Source organism: Hippocampus comes, unplaced genomic scaffold, assembly GCF_001891065.2.
Source record: "Hippocampus comes isolate QL1 unplaced genomic scaffold, H_comes_QL1_v1.1 scaffold76, whole genome shotgun sequence".
NCBI classification, from domain to species: Eukaryota; Metazoa; Chordata; class Actinopteri; order Syngnathiformes; family Syngnathidae; genus Hippocampus; species Hippocampus comes.
Genome location: NW_017805277.1, coordinates 3,500,330 through 3,524,754, shown reverse-complemented (window position 1 = coordinate 3,524,754; position 24,425 = coordinate 3,500,330). Strand labels below are relative to the sequence as shown.

Sequence of the window (24,425 nt, the reverse complement as noted above, 5' to 3'; positions counted from 1 at the left end):
GGCTCTGATGTCAGTCATTTTCATACACGCTTGTCAAACACATTCCCAAAATAGTTCTTTAAAGTTGTCTTCATCTTCTTTATTTTATCAAAACTTGCACACAAAAAAAAAGAAATCATTGTGAGCAAATGCTTCTATATGAATATGTACAAATAGGGAAACAATCATAAATACACTTTAAACAAAAGATGTTTAAAAGCGACCGCACTGTTAAGGAAATAAAATCATGCAGTGCACGTAAGCCACATTCCAACGACCAAAGCACGAACCATAGTGTGCTCAAGGAACCGACACAATGTCCCTAAAAACAAATCTCTCCTGTTAGGAAGAAAATGCACCTCTTCAGAGAGAGCGCAAAGAAGCCACAAGAGGAAGAGCCACGTATGCCAAAGGTCTACTTTTCTTTCTGCAAGAACCACATCCCAATAAGATATTTTAGCTTTACATTTTGTTTCCACCTTCAAATAATATTCCAATTATGAACAGTTGCCATAAAAATGCTACACATCATTTACAGATGCATCTCAATACATTAAAATATCGTGCAAAGTTAATTTCAGTAGTTAAAAAAAAAAGAAACTCATTTTTATAGATCCACTGCACAGAATTTATATTTCATTATAATTATATTTCACACCTAACCGAAACCCCAAATTAACCACAATGAAGAAATTACATTACGAATAAAATCAGTTTAAAATGTTAAAAGTTATAACGGAACCAGCCTTCTGATTTTTGTATTCCTTTCATCTTCCTGTTTAATGAATCTACATATATGAGTTTCACTATTTTTAAATTCAACTGCTGAAATAAATTCATCAAAATGCACTTGTATGGATTTCATTCAACCTGCATTTTAGAGTATAGAAGTCACTGTTAGCTCGTAAATAACGGCGGTGGCTGAAAGCTAATAAAACACGGAAGCGTTACTAGCACCACTGGCAGAATGCGGGAACGTGTACCTATTCTCAAAGATTTGTTCCGTGGTAAAATGAACACTCCCCTCTGCTCAGATACGCCAATACGCCACATGTGGCCAACAGAAAGAGCAAATTTTACAGTCAGTGTTCTGTTAGGGCAGCCCACCACGTTTTGTCCTCAGTTTCTGGGCTGGGAGTTGAACTCGTGGCAGATATTTTGGACGATCTTGGACACAAATTTGTACAGGTTGTCAAACTCATCCACAAAGAAGGAATGCTCCTTGTCGGGGTCAGTGGCGATGTACTCCAGCTCGTCCTGGGCAGCCCAGGCGATCCCGATGGAGTAGGCGATCACACCTGGAACACAGGTAGGAGGAAGAGTTATACACTACAAAGACACAATAATAATGAGATCAGCGCATAACACTGGAGAACAACAAAATCTAATCAGAGATTACTTTATGTGTCCCGAAATTAATGTTTTACTTTTTTTCCACGTACATCCGGTTTTGGACATATTTGCATTTTTTTTCTTTTTAAGTTTGACCAATAAAAGCTTGCGCAATAAAGACTTGATCATGCTTTGCAATACTCAGCTATGATGTTTCTGAAAAATAGTCCACCAGTTACTGAAACTAACTCTTAATTCATAAATAATATGAAATATTTGACACAATATATTATTGTTTTCATATTATTATTGTTATTAGAATTATTAGAGGAAACCAGTTTAGTGGAGCCCAGTTTTAAAAGCAAACATGGTGAAGCAGCATTTAGCTGTACTGCTGCACGAAAGTGATATATGCTCCCAACAGAGGTGAAGACAGCTCCTTGGTAAATTCTTTAAAATTGAATTTAAGAATAGTTTTTTTTCTCCCCTTCATTACTTTGATTAAGGTCTTTTAAGCATTAAAAATCTATTTCACTGTCATTAGTTTTAGAAAGCTACTTTTATTTCTTTACATTGCTCATAAATGTTTGCTGTCCATGAATGATCTTTTACTAATTCTTCGTAAGCTACTTTTGTTGTCTTTTGGTTGTGTGAAGCACATTCAGTTATCTTGTGTATGAAATGTACCGTAAAAATGATGTGGGCAGATTCAGAATCGATGCAAAAAAAAAAAGAAATCATCGAAAAATGTACTTGCATCTCTGATCGAAAACAGTAAGTAAAGATTTGTTGAGCAGTGTGATTGGAATCAGATTTTAGCACCAACTTTGTCTCCTTTACAAACTTCAACAGGTCTCACCTTGGCTATGCACAGCCAGTGCAGGTGCTCTGACATCATCGTAGGAGCGTCCATCTGTGATAACGATCATAATTTTGCGTTTGTTGGGCTTGGACTTGGTGAAGAGTTGCTCGGCGGCGAAAGTGATGGCAGCTCCCGTGCTGGTGCCGCCGCTCCAGTAGTTGATGCGTTTGATGGCGTTGAGCAGCTCGGCCTTGGAGTTGTGTTGCCCGAAGGCGAACTCCAGCCGCTGCTCGTAGGTGTATTGCACGGCGCCCACTCGCGTGTCTGTGTCGGAGATCTCGAACTCTCGCGTGATGTTGGCCACAAACTGGAGCACCGTGCGGAAGTTGCCAGTGCCCACGCTGCTGGAGCCGTCGATGACAAAGGCGATGTCGTTGGCGTTGAGGCAGGTTTTGCTGCAAACCAGTCGGTCTGTGTCGCACACTCGCTTCACCAGAGGTTGCACAGTTTTCCTCAGAGCGAACCAGCTCGACACGGGCAAGGAGAAGAAGCCGTTTGTGCGACACACTGCCTGCGGGATCGCAAGACAACACGGTTTCTGATGAAGTTTGGACACAACTTTTTGACTCAGAGCGAACCAGCTCGACACGGGCAAGGAGAAGAATCCGTTTGTGCGACACACGGCCTGCGGGATCGCAAGACAACAGGGTTTCACCAGATGGTCCTTATGAAGTTTGGACATAACTTTTTGATAATCAGTATTTCGCAGTCTTTTTATTGACAAATTTACTTAAGCCAAAATATCGGCATGTTTAGTTGAACACAAAGCAGATAAGACTATAAATAGAGATTAATCAACAACTGTTCTAAAATTAATCAACACGTATTTTTATAATTGATGACTAGTTTAGAGGCCCTGTTTGATTGAAAATTGTCCAAATCCTATTCTCAGATTTGTGTGCTCCTCCATGAAAGCAGACTGATTGTTGAATCAAAATAATACATCAAACAGCTTTTAATTTGGAAAACACAGATCACAGATTTGCGCATTTTCTGAAATTCACGGACCGAACCCAAAGCTGATTCATACTGAATATTTGTGCATTTTCTGCACTGTCAATTTGAAACAATGTTCTGTTTTCGAATAAAGGGATAAAATTTAAAACATATTTTTGTCATCCAAGTCACCGATTCATCAACAAAATAATCAACAAATTAATTGATTATTACAATAGTTGCTAGTTGCAGCTATATTTTTTTGTTGCCGATGCCAATTGCAATAGTTGGCATAAAATTGTGATTAATGATTAATCGTCCGATTAATTATTTTAAAAATAATGAATTAAATAACTACTTTTTTGATCCTTCAACACTTGCAACAATTAAGATATGAATTACAGGCAGAGCATTTTACTATTTTACAATTCTGTTTCTTTATTTATCTTAAGTATGTGTTTAACTCTATAACAGAAAAAAAAGCGTTTGAACATCTTTATCGTTGTCTTACATTGTAAAGTGCTAATGTTGTGGCGATTTTAAAAGAACCACCTAAAATGAATTGCAACAGCTGGATACACATCAAGTGTACCCTCTGCCATCTAAAGGAACAGCATGAAATAGATCTGCCTGCCACTACATGTCACTGGCATAGATAGCCGAACAAAGATTTTAGGACAGGCTAATGTGACGTGTGTGGTTCGGAATCACTGCTCTGTGGGTCTTACCTTGTCCACAAAATTAGCCTCCACTAGGTTTTGTTTCTCGTTGTCGTCGGCACCCTCGATGGTGACGAAAAAGATGTTGATGCCGGATTCCCTCGCGAGCCGCGACGCCTCCGCCACCTTGTCCGTGGGCCAGCCGTCCACCAGCACCACGGCGACATTTGGAGCACCTCCTCTGTTCCCGTTGGCATCGCTGAAGTAGTGCGTGTTGATGTAGGCCAGGGCCTTCCCTGTTTAGACACCAGGGGGCAGCAAAGTGAAGAACAGTACAACCATGCTTGCATTTTGAATCGGCCTTGTCCTTTTGCGGGTCAGACAATCGTAGGATACATACAGACAACCTTTCATTCACATTCACTCGGATGGCGTCTTCAGTCAACCTAACATGGGCGTTTTGGGAATATGGGAGATTTAAACCCAGGACGTCAGAACTGTGAGGCAGACACGCGAATCACTGTGTTGCCTGTCATATTGTAACCCAAGTATTTATTTATAAGCTTTTTCAGGTCTAAGTATATATATTCTGGTTTCATACTAATTATAACGTATTGGATTTTTCTCAACTGTGAAACAGATGTGCCACTATCCAAAACGCTGCACCCGATAGATATGAGCACGGATACGCCAGGCATATACAAGTGCTGTTCCTCAAGCAAGGTATGAACATAAGGTACAGAATTATGGTTAAGAATAAAAATAATTTAACAGAGAATTGTGCTTTGAGAAACGGCGATTTCTAAATTTACAGTGAGGACAAATTCTCACTTCATCAAATACTTGAGGTTTTGGAGACTTGCCTATGTTTCCTAACCATGCATGCACCCGCTGTATTTGACACAATAAAACTATAAACAGCATGTGTAGCCTATTTCTTATACAAGTCCACACAAGCACGTCTGTAAACTATACAACAGCAGCTTTATATAATGTGATCCTGTCATTAAGCATGGAATAGGCTGCATTCCAATCTAAAAATGGCGAAACAGGAGACACTTTGTTAGTGACTATTATAAGTTCTCATACTTTTACATGATCTGAGGGTGAACAAACAAACAATGCTATTTGAATCCAACTCGTTCTCAGTGAAAGCCCCCCACAAGTCCACCATCCCCCTAACCCTCACTCCCCTTCTGTCTGGTCCGAGCCAAAGAAAAACACTGTTTACAGATGCAGGACTGTAATTTGACTAACAGTGTATGGCAGCAAATTTAGATCTAATTCTATCCTTGCATGTGAAAATGAGCCTGGCTCATAAACCAAACAATAAGAAATTTGCTTTCCCTTTCGAACTTTTGTGTAGTGCAGGCACGGCACTCACCCACATTGGAGACACCTCCCTTTTGCGCAATCTTGGTGATGCTCGTCTTCACGTCTCTGGAGTTGGAGTAACTCTTCAGGCTGATCTCTGTGACAGCGTCATCCCTGTGCAGCAAGCAACAATGCAATAGACGCGGGTGTCCATCCCTCTTAATCCCCACCGCCCCGCCAACCGGCTAAAAATGTTTTGATTTCTATGACAAGAGAGGAAAGAACTAACCCGTATTGAATGACGCCCATCATGGGTCCAGCCACGCCGATGTTGATGACCTGAGCCACCTCAGCCAGGAAGTCCTTCTGGATCTTAAAACGCCGCTTCCCGATGCTCCAGCTCCCGTCCATCAAGAAGACCAAGTCAACCTTACAAGCTAAGGACACACCATAACAGTCACAATTCCAATCAACATGACCTCATGGTAAAATACAAAAAAATTAAAAATTAGGCCTTTTCGGGCTCCAAGTCCACGAACAAAAACAAAAGCCCAATCTAAAATGGTAAACATGTTACATTAAATGCACAAAGGACGCTATTTTCATGACCGCAGGACACATCTCTGCACGGTGGAAAATTAGAACCAATGATAACAGATGACCACAGGCTGGCGGATCCGTGAGAGGGATAGCTGCACTGCTGTGGGAGTGGTTCCTGCTGACATGAATAATGGCCAATCCAAGTGACTCCGTTCAATGCCTTTAAGTGCATGACTAGTTTGAACACTAAATGAAATGCTGTTGAAAATGCAGGTCTTACATTTAGGTGTGAGTCCAACACCCCATCTGTTGAGCTAATAAGCATGTTTAGCATCCTGCATGGTATCTTCAAGCCTTGTGCCACACGGTATGGGGACTTTGGTTCCAAACTGATTTTATTTTATCACCATTTTATTACATTTAAAACCTGCTTGGTGTAATTGATATGTGTTGTTTAATTGTTCCCACCCCTCATACCTGGGTCTCCCTGTGACACAGGTTCAGGTGCTCTGGGTGCAGGTGCCTGCTCTCTCATGCTGAAGCCTGCAATTAAAAGTGACACTTGAGAAAATCTCAAGGGGCGTGCTGAAGCCCACCTCAGCTGTCTTCGGGAAGTAGGCGGGGGACACCCTGAAGTGGTTGCCAGCCAATCACAGGGCACACAGACGAAAAACCATTCACACTCACACTCACAACTAGGGACAATTTTTGAGTGTTCAATCAGCCTGCCATGCATATTTTTGGAATGTGGGGGGGAAACCGGAGTACCCGGAGAAAACCCACGCAGGCACAGGGAGAAGATGCAAACTCCACACGGAAAGGCCAGAGCCGGGATCGAACCCTGACCTCTGCACTGTGAGGTCAACGCGCTAACCAACCGACCATAATAACCTCATCATACTCCATTAATAAAATCGTAAAAAAATATTCATTTTTAAAATCTTTTGCAAACTGATTAAAAAAAAAAAACCCTCAGATAACTGATTTCCGATTTTGGAATAAGGATGATTTCCAGATGCCCTGGCCCTTCCTTCCTGAAGCATGAAAACATGTTGATCAAAGAGAAATAAACAAGCCATATACTGTATATAAGGAGCAAAAAGTAAATTTGTCATAGAATTTTCCCCAAAAACAACAGCTGTCTTCTTTCCAGTGTGTGTGTGTGTGTGTGTGTGTGTGTGTGTGTGTGTGTGTGTGTGTGTGTGTGTGTGTGTCTGTCGGGTAAACATGAAGCCAATCAGGGCCCGCTTTGATCCACAAGCCATCGTGCTGTTTGACATTATCTCAACATCCCTTCAATTAGAGGCCGGCCGCAAAGCCAGATGCTTTTGCCTTGGATAACCTCAGCTTGGTTTCTTTCTATCCTTAGGGTCTACCCAGGGGACTTACTTGGTGCCAAGACAACGCCACTGAGAGGCAGAAAGAAAAACAAGTATTGCTAAAGATCTCACCTGACTGATAAAGGTTTGCATCTGGCCTCCATTCATCCACTGTCTCCACTGCACAGATGATACCACACAAGTCAGGTCACACCCAGCAATACTCACGACAGGCTTGGCATGAATACGTAAGTCACATGTCAATTGAGATGATCTCTATGGTTGTCATGTGCTTTGTCCAAGCTGATGCCTGATTGGATACAAGCAGGTGTTTTGCGGCCATGTTGACCGCAGCTCACCTCTCGTATGGGTTGTATCCAGCGGCGCTTGGCGGTTGCCGTCCAAGTCGCCGGATCGGGACACTAAAAGGAACACATGTTCAGTCATCGCACACCCGTGACGCGCATCTCATGCCAAACAAACACTGCGGCAAGTCGACCCACTCCCACTGGCTTCGGCTCTCATCTGGTAAGTTGTGTGGCGGAATTTTAGTGCTGCATGCCGGGAAGGAATTTCCTTTCTCTTAAGATTTGTTTTCCAGGCGTCTTCAAACAGATGGAGCTTCAACCTGTAATCGGGGAAGTGAGCGCCGTTTGCGTTTTGCCAATGAGCCATAACTGCGCCTATAAACAAATTAAATGAGTTTGCCCTCAAACGTACTTCGAGGGAGCAGTTTGACTTGTTGGAAAATGGAATTATTTGCCCTTTCACAGAGAGGGACAGAAATAAGCGGGTGCATTTAAAACAAGTCTGAGGGACTTCTGTACTCAACACAGGATGCCACAGTGTAATGAAGACTTCAAAGAACAATATCACTTTTATCCTTTCAAAATAAAAAAACGGTTGTATTACCAACTGATGACAATAATTGTGTATGACATCATACTGACATGACAACATGTGTTAAGTGCCAGGAGACTCTCGTTATGTGAACTAACGTGCTATGCTGTAAAAAATAATAGTCTAGTAAACAGTCTGTTAGACCTCAAAAATTTGGTAGCTCTGTATTAGCCAACTTAAATGGAGTGCACCTCTTTCAAACATTTAAATAAGTCCCAATCCAAATGTCTCCACAAAGATGATCATGTTCAGTTTTGATTAACACGATCACAGAGGTATTCACATTATTTTTGTAGTTGTAGAAGGGCTGTTGTTTCAATATTTCGGACCCGTTTATCCAAATCCTCGCGCAAATTACCATCATCCTTGCAAACGTTCCCATAAAATATTCAGAATGTAAAAAAACATTGAATGGAACAAATATTTTTTCTATTTATGTGTATAACACAACTTCTTAATGTCTTTTGGTAATTTATTGTGTCATTTTCAATGGAAGGTACCCATTCTACTACGTACTACAAAAGAAAACAAAACACTAAAAATGTGTCAAGGTGTGGCTCATTTTGTGTTTCACAGTAATTAAAAAAAGTCACAAAAATATGAAAAACGCTTCTCAGGGTGATTCATTTTCATTTACATACTGCAAACTATCAATCTAACGGTGAACATTTCTCATGGATGCATCATTAGTGTTGTTACTCGACCTAATGTTTGATGTTGGTCATTTACGCTTTCAACATCCCTTCAATGTGAGCACTTAGAAAGTTGATGTGTTATTTGGACAATTACAGGAGCCTAATCTGCTCGAATGGCCATACAAAACCAATCCCCAACACTTGTTAGTTCCCTGTAAGTAGAAGAGAAAAACACTTACGGTATGATCCCAAGTTATAATACCAGCGCTCAAAGTCTGAGATATCGGGTCTGTGATCCTGAGCTAGAGGAGGATGGTTTGAAACCTGTTAGTATTCCCACAATGAACTTCGGAGGGAAAGCGCTCATTTCCATGGCTGCGATTGGTCATGTCATGCTTCACAGCCAATCCCAGACCAATGAAAATGGCGACGTTGTGCAGAATCATACCTTACATGCTCAAAGGGCAACCTGCTCAACGCCTCTCTCTTCCACACGGCACATTACGGTTCCGTACTTACACATTACGGTTCCGTACTTACGGCGCAACAATGGCATGCACTCACCCACTCAACACATTCATGCCCTGCATATGTCTAACTGTATCAGTCACATGATCATGCACGATGCGATCCGCGCATGCAGCATGCGTTGATACAAGCGGCTCGCCGTACCCACACGCAATTATGTGCCAGACTCACCTGTCATTTCAGGTGTGTCCGTCTCACTCCATGTGTATCCTGAGTCTGGTGCTGCATAAATAACATCTATATGTACAGCAGAGGGTTGCAGTTCAGGGGCTTGTCCCATTTGTAGGAAAAAAATCTCTCTCTCAAACTGTGACACAGGAGGTTAAGGCCCGATAAATAATTGGACTAGTGCCTGCCAACTCATCAAGTGCCAAATTAAACAACCACGGAATAATTTCTTATCTATTTCTGAAAATGTGTCCGTGAGCGTGCACTTCCACCCCATTGTCACGACAGTGCATCTAATTTCCATAATCCTTGGCTCTATCGTTTATCCAACCATCCGGGAACTGTTTCAAATTCATAGGTCACCTTAACATGTGCATTCTTAGCATTAGTACACTCATGTTCTGGCCCTCTGTTGTGGTACCTGATGTTCGTCTGGCTCCAGGGAACCACTCAGGACGAGGGAAGGACGGAGGGGCCCAGTCCCTCCTTGGAAAAACTGCGCAATGGAAGACAAGAAAGCATGAGGGAGGGCATACTTGTGACCTTCACTAAAGCCGCCGCGTCATTAGTGGGGTGTACACAAGATGTTCAGCCTTGAGTCAAGACATGAAACATACCATAGTCACTCAGACAGCTGAGCCACTAAGGTTGTTTGCATTACACTAGATGGAGGAAGGGATGGAGAATACACACAACAAGCATGCATTCATTAGCTATACTTACCAAGCTGTCTCGCCGCCAATCAGTCGCATCCTGCCCTCAATTCCACATTGTGTGTCTGTGTGTGTAATTTGTATGTACTTGTTTCCCTATTCTATGGTTGTTTTTTGTTAATCTGCTATAATAGCGAGCTTTGTTTCCTTCACGTGTCAACCACAGTTATTAAAGTTAACGAAGATGAATGAATACATTTCAAAAAAACATTTTTATTCATGAAATAAAGTAAAAATACAGAGTACCCCGTTTAAAATAATAAAGTAATTCTTGCTCGAAACTTCATTAATTAAAAACAACCATGAATACTAACACGAATAAAAGCTCAAATAAAACTAAGCCCCTCCCACCACCAATAAAAATCAATAAACAATTAACTGAGACAGTTGATTTGTTTGGGACCAACAGGTGTGCCTCTGTAGGGCTCCTGCTACAGCGGCACACCTGCTGGTCATCATGTCATTAGTAGGTTTTCTGTTAAAAGGACTCTTGACTCGACCACTCGGTGTCAGGTCATTGTTGCTGTTTTTGCCGTTGCTTCTGTTGGTTTGTCTTTATCATGTCATATATTTTTTGCTTATGCCATGGTTTTTTGTTGTTACTTTGAATTCTTGTTGTTTGTAGGACTTTGCTTATTTTGGATTTGGTTTTCTCAGTGTTTGATGAATGCATTTCGTCAAGTTCACCCTGCTCCTCCCTCTTGCTTGCTTTTGGGGTCCTTCACCACCCCCGCACCGTGACATTAACAAACCTGCTCTTAAAAGCAGCGGTAATTAAAACGAACTGAATTTAAAACTAAATAAACCCTAATAAGGATAAGGAAAAATGCCAAACTATTATAACCATGGTGCCAACCATGCCGACAGGCGACCGTAACGTGGCCGTGTGCAATATCAAATCATTGGAAATATTCAATAACAAAAATTGCGATAACTCCTGCATGGCTACAGTAACAGTTTAAGCACACGAAGAGAAGAACAGCACTTGAGTTTTAACGGATTCAAGCAACGGATGGCCAGCTTACACAAGCGCACAGCCTGGGCTCAGGGTTCCCATCCTGAGGCAGCGAGCAGGCAGAATCTGTGTTGACTAGGACGGCGGGGAGGCGCCCCGCCACCCGCTCACTGGAGCGTGGGAGTATTATTGTAAAGTTGGGACAGTGTAGACAAAAAAAAAAAGCAAAGCTCAACTTAATCTGGTCAAAAGGCCCAGTGGTGTACAGCAGACAGCAATGTTATTGTTTTGCCGTGAAAGTGATGCGGTAAAAGGATCGAGATGAGTAGGCCTCATCATAACCATGCCAGCGGTCACAAGGTCACAGAGTGCCACATTTTTAGGGTGTGTGTATGAATGTGTTTTTACCAAGCAAGCCTTATATTTTATGGCAGCACAACTTCATTGTGCTGCTGTCATCTAATATCAAGAATCAATTATTTTACTGGATGTACTTTATTTTATATACCGATGAATATTATTAGGTCAACATAGAATATATGCTGTAAGTCGAACTGTAACATTTTCAAAGGTGCAATAGTCTTATCCATCTGTTTGCGGGAGTTCATAAGCAAATTCATGGGTAAGACCACAAAAAAAAAAAAAAGTCATAAATCATCACTATCCGAGCGCTTCATCCTCTCCTGGAGAAAGAAAATGATCCCTCTTGCTACTTACTGATCTCCACCTTTGACCTTTGAACTCAGCCTTAAAGAATGTCCCTCACGGGCCTTAACCACGACGTGCCTCTTTGAGCTCTTGCTAAGCTTTAACTGTCATTGCTGCTCTGAATAAACTTCACAAGCAGATAAACGGAGTTATGTTACTTTTGATCGTCATGGAGATGGATCTAATTGCAGGGATCAATGGTGTTACATTCCACACACAACAGAGGCACTTCCATTTAAAGACAAAAAGCCTTCTGGTTTGAATACAGCGGGGGAGTAAAACCACATTGTATGCAAAACCGGATCTCCCTCTGCAAGCATTTATAAGCAACAGGAAGAGGGCAGGCCAGATGGACTCTTTTGGCAGGTACGATTTCTGTACTGAGAGAGGGCCTTTCTCATCACAGTCTTATCTTCAGCGCAGTTATGGAACGAGATGAATGCCTTTTATCTCCATGTCAGTCATCGCAGAGGTACGCTACTTAAAGCTCACTTTTCATGTCTCCCCCTTACACTGCATCCCATACAGCTAAACGGAGTTAACATTTATCGAGATTCAAATTCTTCTACATCAAAAGTACAAAAACATCCGACAGACAGTAAGGTCAGCAAATTGTAATTGGACATGACATTTAACAAAATGTATGCTTTATTGTATATGTCTATATGTGTATATAAAGAAATCTATTTCCACCCAATTTTGCTGTCTATGTCATAAAAGGAGCCGTCCATAATGGGACCGCCCATACAATTCTGTTGTCGTTTTAAGATAATATTGCCCAAACAATGATTATCCCACTTTAACTGTTCCTGTCAATCTGTAAGTGCAGACAAGAAGTTGCCCAAAACAAATAAAGGAAAATATACATACGTTTAAAAACACAGCCCCTGGCCACCTACGTATTAGTGTACCTGCTGGCACTCTTGAGTCACTTACCAGGATTGGATTGGCTCATGATCGGTGTCCGTTCCTTTGGGGGCAGCTGACCTCTGTTAAAACCTCCTTGGGGCAATAATGAAAACATAGAAAAAGAAAGTAAAGGAGAAGACATGGAGAGCAGAGAGAAGACAAAGACATGGGGAAGAGGACACATAGGATGAAGGCTACGTCAATCATTTCAGCATATGTTTTCCTGTTGTCCTTGATATGAGAATCTAGTAAAGCAAATAATTAGAATATACTGCTCAAATCTTGTGGAGTGAAAAGCTGAATTTGAGGATGCAATCGATGACAGAAGAGTGGCTACTGGGAAAGGAATGTCAGCTCGACGGGCGGATTAGTGACAGCATGTGGGTGAGGATAGCAAAGCATTTTGGGTGTGGATATCAGGGTCACTCTTATAGCATGTCCAACATTCTTGGTCCAGCACCAATGCCATTCAGCTACATTCCACGTTGGTCCCACCAAGTCTATCTGTGCATGACGCCAATGTGCAATATGTATGTGTGTGTGTGTGTGTGTGTGTGTGTGGGTGTGTGTGTGTGTGTGTGTGTGTGTGTGTGTGTGTGTGGGTGTGTGTGGGTGTGTGTGTGCGAGTGTCTTTCCTGTGAGGCTGACCTGGCCCAACTGGAGAGGATGACTGTCTCCTCATAGGTGTACCGACCTCTGGTCTGCGCAGACCTGATAGCAGACACAAACAGCATATGAAATTCTTTGGGGCTCATCAAAAGCTTTTTTGAACAGAATATTTTTGTATTGGTTTGTAATGCATGATACTAACTAGTTAGGCATGAAGCAAAACAGTCAATGAGTGGTAGTGAAGATAACACAAAAAACACAATTGTGGCCAAACTGAGGCTCAGCAAATGTGTTGAAAGCAGCAGCAGAAGTTCATGCACGGTTGTTAATATGAAGGAGAAATGGAGCAAAAGCATCATCAGGGTTGTTGAAAGGTTGTCTTTACGGTACCTGCGTTGGCACGCTGTGGGTATCTATTTGGATAGGCGCTTCCACGGAATACTTAAAAAAAAAAAAACATCATGATATGGTCAAAGATTTGCCGCATGTGGCATTCAAGGATTTTCCAAGAGCTGCAGAGTCAGTCGTCTACCTTGGGTGGGGCTCTTGCCTTGAGCACTCTGTGATTGCCCTACATCAACGGTGCAATAATATGAACACATTTAGGCAACGATCAACGTAACGGCGTCAGCATCCACCACCAACCGGGTTACATCGTCTCAAGTCCACAAAGTATGCCATAATGCATCGCATTTGAGTTCTCTACTTGACTCCAAAAAAAAAAAGCCTTTTTCACTTGACGTAAAACAACTTTAACCGTGACTCCAAGCTTTTTATCTTGTCTTGTGCCTGGTGATGTTACTTGTCTATTTTTAACAAATAGTTCCTGAAGATGCGAAATGTTTTGTTTTGCTCCCAACTTACAAACGCATGTGAGCAAACAGTTTCATATTATTTTGAAATATGAATTTCATATATTGTTCATTTATGTTCATATATTCATATTTTGATTTTGTTAATGTATTTTTGTCTTAAACATGCATTTAATCCTGATGGAAAGAGCACCTTAAAATTCAAAAGGTTAACCTCCCCTGAATCGAGTGTGTGACAAATGGTGTCATCCTTTTTTTTTTTTTTTTTTTTTTTTTAATGGTTAAGATGTCATGCATCCATCTATCAATTTTCTATAGTGTGTCCATTTAATCCTGATGGAAAGAGCACCTTAAAATTCAGAAGGTTAACCTCCCCTGCATTGAGTGTGTGACAAATGGTGTCATCCATTGTTTTTATTTATTTATTTATTTTTAATGGTTAAGATGTCATGCGTCCATCTATCAATTTTCTATAGTGTGTCCTCATAGGTTTATAGTTGATCTGGCGCCTATCCCAGCTGACAACTAGAACTGGACTTCAAAATAAACATGGTGAAGCCGCATTTAGTTGTTATGGTGCATGCAAATGTCCCTTTGTGGAAATTCTTTAAAATTCAATTCATTAAGGCCTTCTAATCATTTTTTAAATCTTTTTTTTCAAATTTTAGAAACCTTTTTTTTATTTACTTTACTTTTAAAATGTTTTTAAAGTTTTCTGTTAATGTGTTTAACCGTCATTTATGTTCTTTTATTAATTTTGGTAAGCTACTCATTTTCTCTGCTTGGTCTCTGAATGTCGTGAACTATTCTATTTGTAAATGCTTTTAGGTGTCTTTGCTTGTGTGAACAAGTTGCCTTGTGTATGAAATGTGCTATGTAAATAAAACTGCCTCGCCTTGCCTAGTCCACCATGCTGATATCATATCAGTGTCAACTATCCACAAATAATAAAGCATAATTTTACCAAAGTGCTCTTTCATAATGACTTCGATTCTTCCAGTTAAAAGAGAACGAATTGTATGAGCTTGAGTCGGTTGTCCAACAACATCGTGAAAAGGGCTTTCGCTGAAAGGCGCCGCTAAGAAGCAAACACTCAGTGCTTGCCACAGATTATTTTAGAATGCGGGAATGAGCTCGACGTCCCCTCATGCCACCATTATGTAGCGTTACTTTGCTTCACTCACTTGAACTAGAAGCTGCTACAGAGGCAAGGTAAGGGTGGCCGCTGCCTACAGGAAACACAAATGGAGCAAGAAGAGAAAACATGATGAACAGAAAAAGAGAATCGTTTAGGGAGATTTCCGGCATGTGAGCCACATATTAGTTTAGCACACGGCACTTTTGTGGACTCACTGTGGCTGCTTTTGTTTCCCAAGTGTTTCATCATGTTTACATATATTAGAAGTGGTGAGAGGTGCGATCGAATGAGCACTTAAGTCAGTTAGTCAAATGAGCAGCACAAGTGCATGGCAGTGCAGCAGCCATCTGTCATGGCAAGACTTGTAATGAGCTGCTGTCATCACTTAAAATGAAGGCCTGTTTTGTTTGACACGCTGCTGTTCAGATGTTAGTTAGGCGGCAGTATGGATCATTTGGAATGTCAACACAATCCTTCACATAACATGCACCGATCCATCAGAACACACATAACGCAGGTGATGGTTCATTTAGGCTCACCTGCATCTCGGACTTTGTGCACGGCAGCGCGGGTTTTGAGAGTGGTAGGGGGCGGTGGAGGAGGAGGCGTAGTGGTGGTAGTGGGAGCCTGGGTGGTGGGGAGGATGGTGGTAGGTTCAGGTGTCGTGGTGGTGGTGGTGGTGGGTTCAGGTGCCGCTGTTGTCGGAAGCGCAGTGGTAGCCGCGGGAGCTTTGTCCTTTTGACCTGAGAGGAGATGAAAGCCGTCATATAGAAGATGGATAAGCACAGAGGAAGAGCGTCAACTGTCTACGGTTCATTCTTGGCATTTTTCGAAAGAATGATGACGTTATTATGACTACCAACTGAAAACACCATCTAACCTAAATGTTATTTGGAATGAAATCATGGGTGGAAGTGTTTGTAAAAAAAGTTGCACTAAACTCTCATTCGGCAGCTTTAAGTGACGTGACTGAATGATTTATTTATTTATTCATTAGTCATAATAAATAATAACTTCAAGCTGGTGAAGCTCTGGATAAATTTTGCATGCATGCATGTGTGTAAAGTATCTTTCCACTTACCTGTCTTCACATACGTTGGTCTTGAAGGAACAAAGTCAAGGGTAGATGGGTAGATCACGCCCTTCTTGGGCTTCCCCTCTTTAAAAAAAAAAAAAAAAACAACAGCAAGTCAAATCAAATCAGTTGAGTGTTGCCTCTTATGATGTGCTCAAAAAAACCATGAAGTGAATACCCATGACAACGAAGGATTCTCTCCATTTAGGAAGTGACAGAGAGCGCACGCCGTTGGAGTTGCTGCCTTTGTAGGTGTTCTGGCCTGCCATTTTCTTCACAATCACTTTTCCTCCATAATTGGTGATGATTCCACTGTTGGTGGATATGCATCTCTTTTTTTTTTAGCTTCCTCCATAAGCCTTCATCATCTTAATAACCTTCATCAGTGCAGGTTCTACCTGTGGATGGCGGCGTTGCAGATGCTGGAGATGGAGGCGAACACACTCGTGCCATACACCTGCTGCTTGGTCTCCCGACAGTGCGAGGGGCATTTGACTATGAATTCCGGGAGACTAATCTTTCCGGCTCTGACATCGCACTCGATGGCTGGAACAACTATGAACAGAGGAGACGTGCGCGGTACTGTCTGTCAGATTTACCTGTTGTTTTGACAACATTGCAATCACACAAACGATTGATCCGATTACCCGTTAAGCAGATATGCTGATTAAGGGGATTGTAAGCAACAATTCTTACAATCATTTCATTGTAACGGCAGGACTCAAAACAATGTCACTGAGGATTTGTTGCTTGAGGTTTAGCCTGTCGTATAATTAACTCGACTGGACGACATGACTTTTGTTTAGAAATACATGTGATGGCTATTTCAGATTCGTGCTGTGAGGAGCGTCGTTAGCAAAATGCATTACCGAGTCATACTGTATTTCGACATTCCATTTACAGTTGACTTCCAAGAACAAATCAATGCGTTACTTTTCTGGCAGCAATCCTTTTGCACAACTTCCCTGCCGATAAATCTAGTGTCAGCATATACATTATGAAATGATTAATACATAAGCAATTTGTCAGTGAGGTGGGGATGACAGAATCGACAGCAGAGGAGGAAGAAGGCGGAGACGACCGCATGGTAACTGACACAGAAATTACACTTAGTGAGAGTCAGTGAAAGCTACCTTGCTTTGGTTTCTTGCTCCTTGACCCGTTGGGCTTGGCCCGGCAAGTGCAGGACAGAAGCAGTGCTGCGTGTGAAATAAAGGAAAATTCTCATGACAATTTGACACGATGACTTTTTGTTGTCTCTACATAGTGGAGATGGCAACAGTCTAGTGGCAGCAGTCATTCGTATTTTGGCAGAAAGCGAGCATTTTAGCAGAGTGAAGGCAACAAAGACTAACGCCAGAGCTGTATCAAACATGCTGCAAGTCTGTGGAAATAATTGATGAAAAATGTCTACCCTCAAATACAATAAAAGCGTAAATGTCATCAGAACAGTGAAACAGCAAAACACGATAAAAAAATAAATAGTAATAGTAATAATAAGCTGATCTTGGGGCGAAGGCATGCTACAGTATCGGAAATCTGTGCAACCTCATTTAGCCACGCTAGCTTTTCATATGATTTTTAAAAATATATTTCTAAATGATTTTGTCAGCCCTCTTTTAGCACCAGGAGCGAAAAGAAATCCTGGAGCTGTGCCTGTTAAGACATGGTAGCTTGTTGAACATAAATATACAGGCTTCTGGTATTTACAACAAGATTCAGCTTAGGGTTTTTTTTTTTTTAATGTGTTTCTACGCCTGTCCTCTGAAACCAATCAGTGATGCAAAGATGGTTGTGGACTGCTGTAATGTGTTGAAAAAATATCCTTGACATTGATTCTACAACTTTGACTCCTCACATTTGACTACAAATGTATCGTCAGGTCGTTCAACCCCATTCTTCACTGAGTGCCTTGCCGAGGCTGAGGGTCAGCAGTTTTCTATTTATCGGAGTGTTTACAAAGAAAGATGTAGACAACAAAATCATTCATCCTCTCTAGAGATCTGTACCACAAGGTAAAGTTTACTTTGGCCCATGCCACTCAACCACCCGAGTTTTTTTTCCCTTTTTTTTTTAATTTATTTTTTTTAATGTTTATCATCCATCTATTTATTTTCTGTACTACTTACACTCATTAGCTATGTTTATATTACTATTAGTGACGTTTGCTGTGGCGTAGAAATGTCCTGCACCATGAGAGCTGTTCCTAATATTTTTACTTTAGTGGCTGAACATGATAACCACTATATTGGAAATATCTTTCAGTGTACCGTGGTGTAGTTCCACACAACTTCAAACTAAGACAAGAGGAAATATTAATTGACTGACCTCCTATAGTTCGGTCAAAACTGGGCATGATCATCTTAGTGTGGTTAATGATGGGCAGGGTGAGTGCTTTCAAATGAGTAACTCATTTTGTAATAAAACCATTTACAAAAGAAGGCAATAATGAGTCACTAAGGTCAATGATAGCAGGTAGAACGCATGGCCAACCGCTTCCTTTCTTTCTATACTGTCGTTTTTTTTTTCTCAAGGTTCATTTTGTCACATTCATATAAACCTTCAGCCAGATGAACTTGAAATGATGCAGACCACTCAAAAAAACCAAACAAAAAGACAAATAGCAAAGGGTCATTGAATGTAAAAACAATCACATGTGTTTTGTCGGACTCAAAAATTTGGGCTGAACGCAACATTTCTTCATTTCAAAGGGAAAAGAAAGAAAAGAAAGCATTGCTGAACCATTAAGCAGCCTGCAAGACCTTGTAATATGAACTCAAATTAGAGCAAAATGCCAGGGTAGGTATTTTTGTGTGTTTTGGCATTAGTTACGGGGTGTGCAATCAGGGGCAAAACTCTGCTTTTGTAGAGGTATTCCAATTTCAAATGTTGCTGCATTAGTCCTCGACATGAAGTAAAAGGAAACGGACGTATCTCACCGAGGCAGACGACAGTTACTGATGTCCTGATCATGGTGGGATGCGTGTTGGTTCCGTGGGCCGGATGTCCTTGTATAAACTCCTTGAAAAGTGAGCAAAAACAGAACTTTATTGCAGTAACAATGAACGGGCGACTGAATAAACATCTCCCACTGAGAAACCCTTCTTGACGTGTACCTGGACTAAAAGCTGCAAGACTTACACCACACAAGATGACCTCTGCCTCAATATATTGAGAAAAATAAAAAAAAGAGGCTCCATACCTCGCAGCTAGCACCTGTTACAAAATTGCGTGTAACAATACAATACGAAGGACGTGAGACTCAATTAGAGAGTAGTACAAAATTCAATTTCACCGATGACGCCTAAAATCAGATGGCCTCTCTGTTTCACAACCATGACCACATGAAGCTGAATTCCAGTGAGACACGCCTTTTGTCTGGTGTAAACAAGAGCAGAATTGGGGTTCCACACGGCACCTCAGCTGAAGTATTGATACTAGACTTGATGAGTAGCCACAAACGGCCTTTGAACTCACTATTGGTGTTCCCCGTTAGCACTGGAACGCCGTACCTCCCACAAGGGTGGATTCTTATGACACACATGCGACCGTCACAGGACCAAAATATTAATTGAAATTGATATTATTGTATTTTGATAGGCGGCCCGGTAGTCCAGTGGTTAGCACGTCGACTTCACAGTGCAGAGGTGCCGGGTTCGAATCCAGCTCCGGCCTCCCTGTGTGGAGTTTGCATGTTCTCCCCGGGCCTGCGTGGGTTTTCTCCGGGTACTCATGTATTTTGATAGATTTATTTAACCATGTGAAAGAAGCCAAATATCATATAATGCAATGCAGCTTGCTCTACACGATTGCAGCCAACAATCACAATGATGAGCACTGGCCATCAAAACATAGATAGGCCCCAGCACGCCCGCGACCCTCATGAGGATGAGCAGTTCGGAAAATGGGTGGATGGATATCTGGAGGCAAGGCAGTGGAGGGATGCAGACTAACACTTTTTTTTAGCTCAGTTGCCCCTAACTTGAAATTTGAGGGCAAGTAGAAGATTTAAGGTCACAGACTGTAAAATTGACTTGCAGAGTAAATATTCATCAGTCTGGAGGCCTGGGCAGCTATATTCAAAGAGTGCATTTTAATTACTACACAAGGTAAATCAATGTGCTTCACAAAAGTAAAAGTAGACCATTTCAAAGCAGTTACAAAGAAAAACGTTCAAGACATTTAAAAACAAAATAAAGAAATAAAGAGTAGCCTCCTATGTGCACTGTGTGTTCGAATCTTTATTCATTCATATTATTCACTCTGATAGTAAAGAATACCAGCAAATCGGGGACCATGTTATACACAAGTAAAGTGAAAAAAATGCTTTGTAAGGCTGATTTCAGGAAGGCCTTCGACTCACGGGAAATTACAGTGGACTTTCAGTTTTTCAAAACTTCCAAGCTTAATATCAACTTATTTCAGAACTTTTTTTAACAGTCCTCCAGCTGTTGACAATAACCCGATAAAGTGACTCCCTTGCAGCCCCTTTAAATCAGCATCGTTTTTACCGAGGGCTTTGTTATTGTTTAACTTCGTATACGGTGAATACTTTACATTCAACAGCGGTGAGACATGCCCGATGCAGCCCAACATTTTGATCTCACATTCATGAGCACTGACTTCATTTTTCCACTCCGCCGCATTTTGACATGGAAGTCCAATGACTTCTTTTGCCTCGTCAGGAATAACGATTTCCCTCATGGATGAGGGGAGTTGAGCAAGCTGGGGCAGATAAGTGTACCTCTGCGACTAAAAGGAAGGTCTGCATTGGTAGTGGGGGGGCACAATTTATCACACTTTGGTCAGTAAAGTCAAACACTGTATGGCACTTGTCAAAGTCTTTCTCATTCAATCTTCCATAGCGGAGCGTGCCTCGTTGTTTGTACACCATTGACCCAAAAGAGATATATGACAATGATGTAAAAAAAAAAAATAGAGGCTGTCTCAGCATGAGACTTCAAATGCCACTCTCTGCAAGCAAGAAAATGCTATCCAAATGTTAGCCTGCAGAGGAGATGCTAAAGGGACATGCTCGCACTCCATCTGTGTGACACATATACAGACATACGCACAAGAAGAAAAAAAAAATTCCACAATGCATCGAGCAATGAAGATTCACATACATGGGCCTGCCATAAATCACAAACTAGATGATTTATACACGGTGGAGCTGTTACCTATCCGTGTTGAACTTTTGATTGGTCTGTGCTCAGAGGCTACTCTAGTCATCATCCATTGCTATCAATCGATCCATCCATCCATCCACAGATGGAACAGAAACGGAACAGTAATGAAAGAGTAATTTCCCCATTCACGGCAGGGGGCGGGGGGGGGGGTGTCTGCGCAACGGTTCTCAGTCATGTTGTAGTAAACCTGTCAGCTCAGACAGGCCACATAGTTGGAGGAATTATAGCACAATTCACTTCAGGGTAACCCCCTCGCCGCAAAAGTGGATTAAGAGCGCAAAACAGAATTGAGCTCTCTTGCCAAGCTTTCTTCCACACTGCACGACTCATATGAATAAAGACGTCCTCCGGGGGTAATTCCATTTGATGCATTATCAGCAAGAATCGGCTTGTGCTTGATAAGGGACACCTGGCGGGGATAACTCAGGTGTAAAAACACTGCAAACAGGATGTAGGGCAGCTGCAGGAGCCCTTTTTAAGAGGGAAACCCATTCAAAAAGTTATCAGTTTGCATTCACCTGCACTGTTCATACTGGACATGTTGAAAAGGTTTTTACACATTCCCGCTCTGTAAACAAATACGAAAACCTCACAGTCAAAAGGTGCAAGGGCACAAAAGTGCATTTTGTCCCATGCTGATCCATTTGTCCTACTTTTTTTTTTTTTTTTGCCTTGAGTTGCCAATTTCATTGGAGCTACTTAATTGCCCATGGTCACTTCATATTGCACACAACTGCATATTCATCCTATTGTTGGAGATGAATAGCAGCCAGTGCTAAATCCTAGCATTCGCTGGTGTCACAGTTGTATTGTAAGCATGGTCAATGTGCCAAGTGCTGTATCAACAAAGCCAAGCGAGAGCATCATGAGATCACGTCTCTCTAATAGCATTGGCCAAACATTCGTTTATTGGGTCAGCGGTTTGACATTGGGTAAAATGCTTTATAATCATGAAAACACATTATCTATCTTTTGATTGATGTATAGCGTGTGTATGCGCGCGCGCGCGCGCGCGCGCGTGTGTGTGTGTGTGTGTGTGTGTGTGTGTGTGTGTGTGTGTTATACATTTTTTCTGATACAGTTAATTCCAGAAGCACAATGGCTTTTTTTTCTTATGTTGTCTTTATACTCACCGAAATGGATTTGAAAAATAAAACATAAACATGTGATTGAAGGGCAAACTTCCACCTTTAATTTAAGAGCTTTCGCATAAAGATGTAATTGAACATGAATTATAGCTATTTTACACACTTCGTACAGGGCTTAATCATACACGTTGACATACAGTAGTTGTAAATGTAACCATTGACTTTTACGATTATGACAACACATGATTTATTCGTGGGAAGATTGGAAACTAAAAATGAGAAAATATGGGGCAACCTTATCTAGAAAGTTGTCTTTAAAGCTCCCAGTGCCCCGTTTTGTGATCAGACCAAGTACAGCTTGGAATACTTTAATACCTGGCACTGCTTTCCGTGCAAGCCACAGCCTGTTCCAGTCTGCTCCTGGACATTTTGTTTCCACGCCAACTTTTCCTTGATCAAACTTGGCAGACATGTCAAATATAGTGCAGTGCAAGAAATGTGTGCAATGCATGAACAGAGTTGATAAAATCCTTCTGTAAATTAATTGAGCCCTTCAATGTAAAGATTTAGCGGGGGACACAGAATCACCACTATAAGAAGTTCAACTCTTTGAATGCCTGCCTTGGATAACCTAATTAATTCTATTTAAAAGTAATTCAGAAACGTATGAGGAGCTTTACAATGTATAAATACATAAACAGCATGTTGCAAACTTCGAATAAACCATCATAATATTAAAATGTAAATGAAAAATGTTTTAGGGAAGTTAAACAGGTAAGAAAATAAAAAACATGCTGATAAAAGTTAAGACAGACCGGATCACCGTTCCACAATGAGCTCGAATCAATTACGCACAGAAAGAAAGCGGATCCTTCATTGACGCAGCAGCAAAGAGCCAACACGAACTGGCTGTTTGTGCTCTAAATTTTCCCCCCATCCACCAAGTAATTAAAAATAAACTCACCCGATGAGTTCAAGTAATCCCGCAGCAAAGCGCGTTGTGAGTGTAAATGTTTGCGCGCTACTTTGACGCCTCCATTCAAGTGAGTGAAACCTCCACCTGGACTTTTTCACTCGAGCATGATCGGAGCTGCTCATTAAAAGTGGAGAAGTGGATGGGGCCAGAGTTTCTCCTCATTTGCCCGTCCCACTTGAGACACGCCAAGTTCCTCGCTTACGCGCAAAGAGAATGCGTTGACCCTGCAGCCATGCAGCACATCAGCGCGCTGCAAGCGTCCCTTTGTCAACTCCGAAGTCTTTTTTTTTAACTTGCGTTTTTCTGTTGCGCAGAAAAGAGACCATGTTTGAATGTGCTCTGCGTTCTGACCTACTGATCCACTCTCAGAACAGTCTTTCCTCCTCCTCTCCCCCAAACAGACTAACCCACACGCACACTAATCAACACTTGATTGACAGACACAAACTTGAAGTCATGTCCACTCTCACTAAGTCTGCAGCTGTGGTCACGTTACACGTACCCCACCTATCAACACACAGTGGGGGTATGCCATACTAACAGCAAATCCCTCTTAGTGTATTTTACATGTAATGTTGCGTGACCAACAACTCCAACTTTCAACATCATATATAATTAGAATGTAGGTAAAATAAGTATAGAAGCTCGATTTCATGTATAAATGTGAGCACTCGCTTCACTACAGTACACGCTATCCACTACAACATTAAGTACGTGACGAGGAATGGATTGCAGGTGCCTGGGAGAGAAAATGTAAAATATAAAATAAATAAAAATGAATCCCCCCTTTTGTAGATTTAAAATCGCTCATTTTTCTAGGACTTTGTAAAAGATTTTGAAATCTTTGTTTTTTGGCAATTTATCCAGAAGTACCATTAAAGTGAGTTAAAATGTCTCATTAAAATGAGGTAAAAGGTCTGATTTTGGTTGATCTGAAAGGTGAAGAGATTCCCTGACTCATGACTTCATTCATTTCTGGTGTATGATGCCAGTTCAAATACTTCCAAAGTTGAACGGCAAATTCATCCAAGCATGCCCCATGGACCTTAGTTTGTGCAAGAAAAAGGCCTTTTTGTCACAT

At 41.4% G+C, this 24,425-nt stretch overlaps 1 protein-coding gene across 12 annotated transcripts; it reads right to left on the bottom strand.

The window, feature by feature from the left end:
* Positions 1–57: 57 nt before the first annotated feature.
* On the bottom strand, positions 58–23,690 carry vit (vitrin). Of its 12 annotated transcripts, XM_019870502.1 has the most exons (24): positions 23,333–23,690; positions 19,031–19,112; positions 17,225–17,290; positions 16,490–16,646; positions 16,270–16,403; positions 16,098–16,175; positions 15,556–15,759; positions 15,063–15,107; positions 13,599–13,637; positions 13,457–13,507; positions 13,106–13,168; positions 12,485–12,550; positions 9,594–9,668; positions 9,176–9,241; positions 8,716–8,778; positions 7,301–7,363; positions 7,074–7,121; positions 6,100–6,165; positions 5,372–5,519; positions 5,153–5,256; positions 3,838–4,064; positions 2,752–2,798; positions 2,171–2,637; positions 58–1,277 (listed from the first exon to the last, which is right to left on the bottom strand). In XM_019870502.1, exons 2-24 carry the CDS (start codon positions 19,062–19,064, stop codon positions 1,099–1,101), a joined length of 2,490 nt encoding a protein of 829 aa, XP_019726061.1. In that variant the 5' UTR covers positions 19,065–19,112; positions 23,333–23,690; the 3' UTR covers positions 58–1,098. The 12 variants fall into 12 exon arrangements, with proteins under 12 accessions (XP_019726061.1, XP_019726060.1, XP_019726063.1 ...); XM_019870501.1 differs by lacking the exon at positions 2,752–2,798 and having other exon boundaries at positions 2,171–2,684; XM_019870504.1 differs by lacking the exon at positions 2,752–2,798 and having other exon boundaries at positions 2,171–2,684; positions 9,176–9,226.
* Positions 23,691–24,425: the final 735 nt, after the last annotated feature.

Bases quoted from the DNA above. Each gene is read 5' to 3' on its own strand.
- vit (XM_019870502.1), bottom strand. From the start codon at position 19,064: ATGATCAGGACATCAGTAACTGTCGTCTGCCTCG. The intron at 13,638-15,062 runs GTGAGTGAAGCA...CCGTTGATGTAG, and splicing joins TGTAGCAGCTTCTAGTTCAA to GGCAATCACAGAGTGCTCAA. The intron at 5,520-6,099 runs GTATGAGGGGTG...GTGTGTCCTTAG, and splicing joins TGTGTCACAGGGAGACCCAG to CTTGTAAGGTTGACTTGGTC.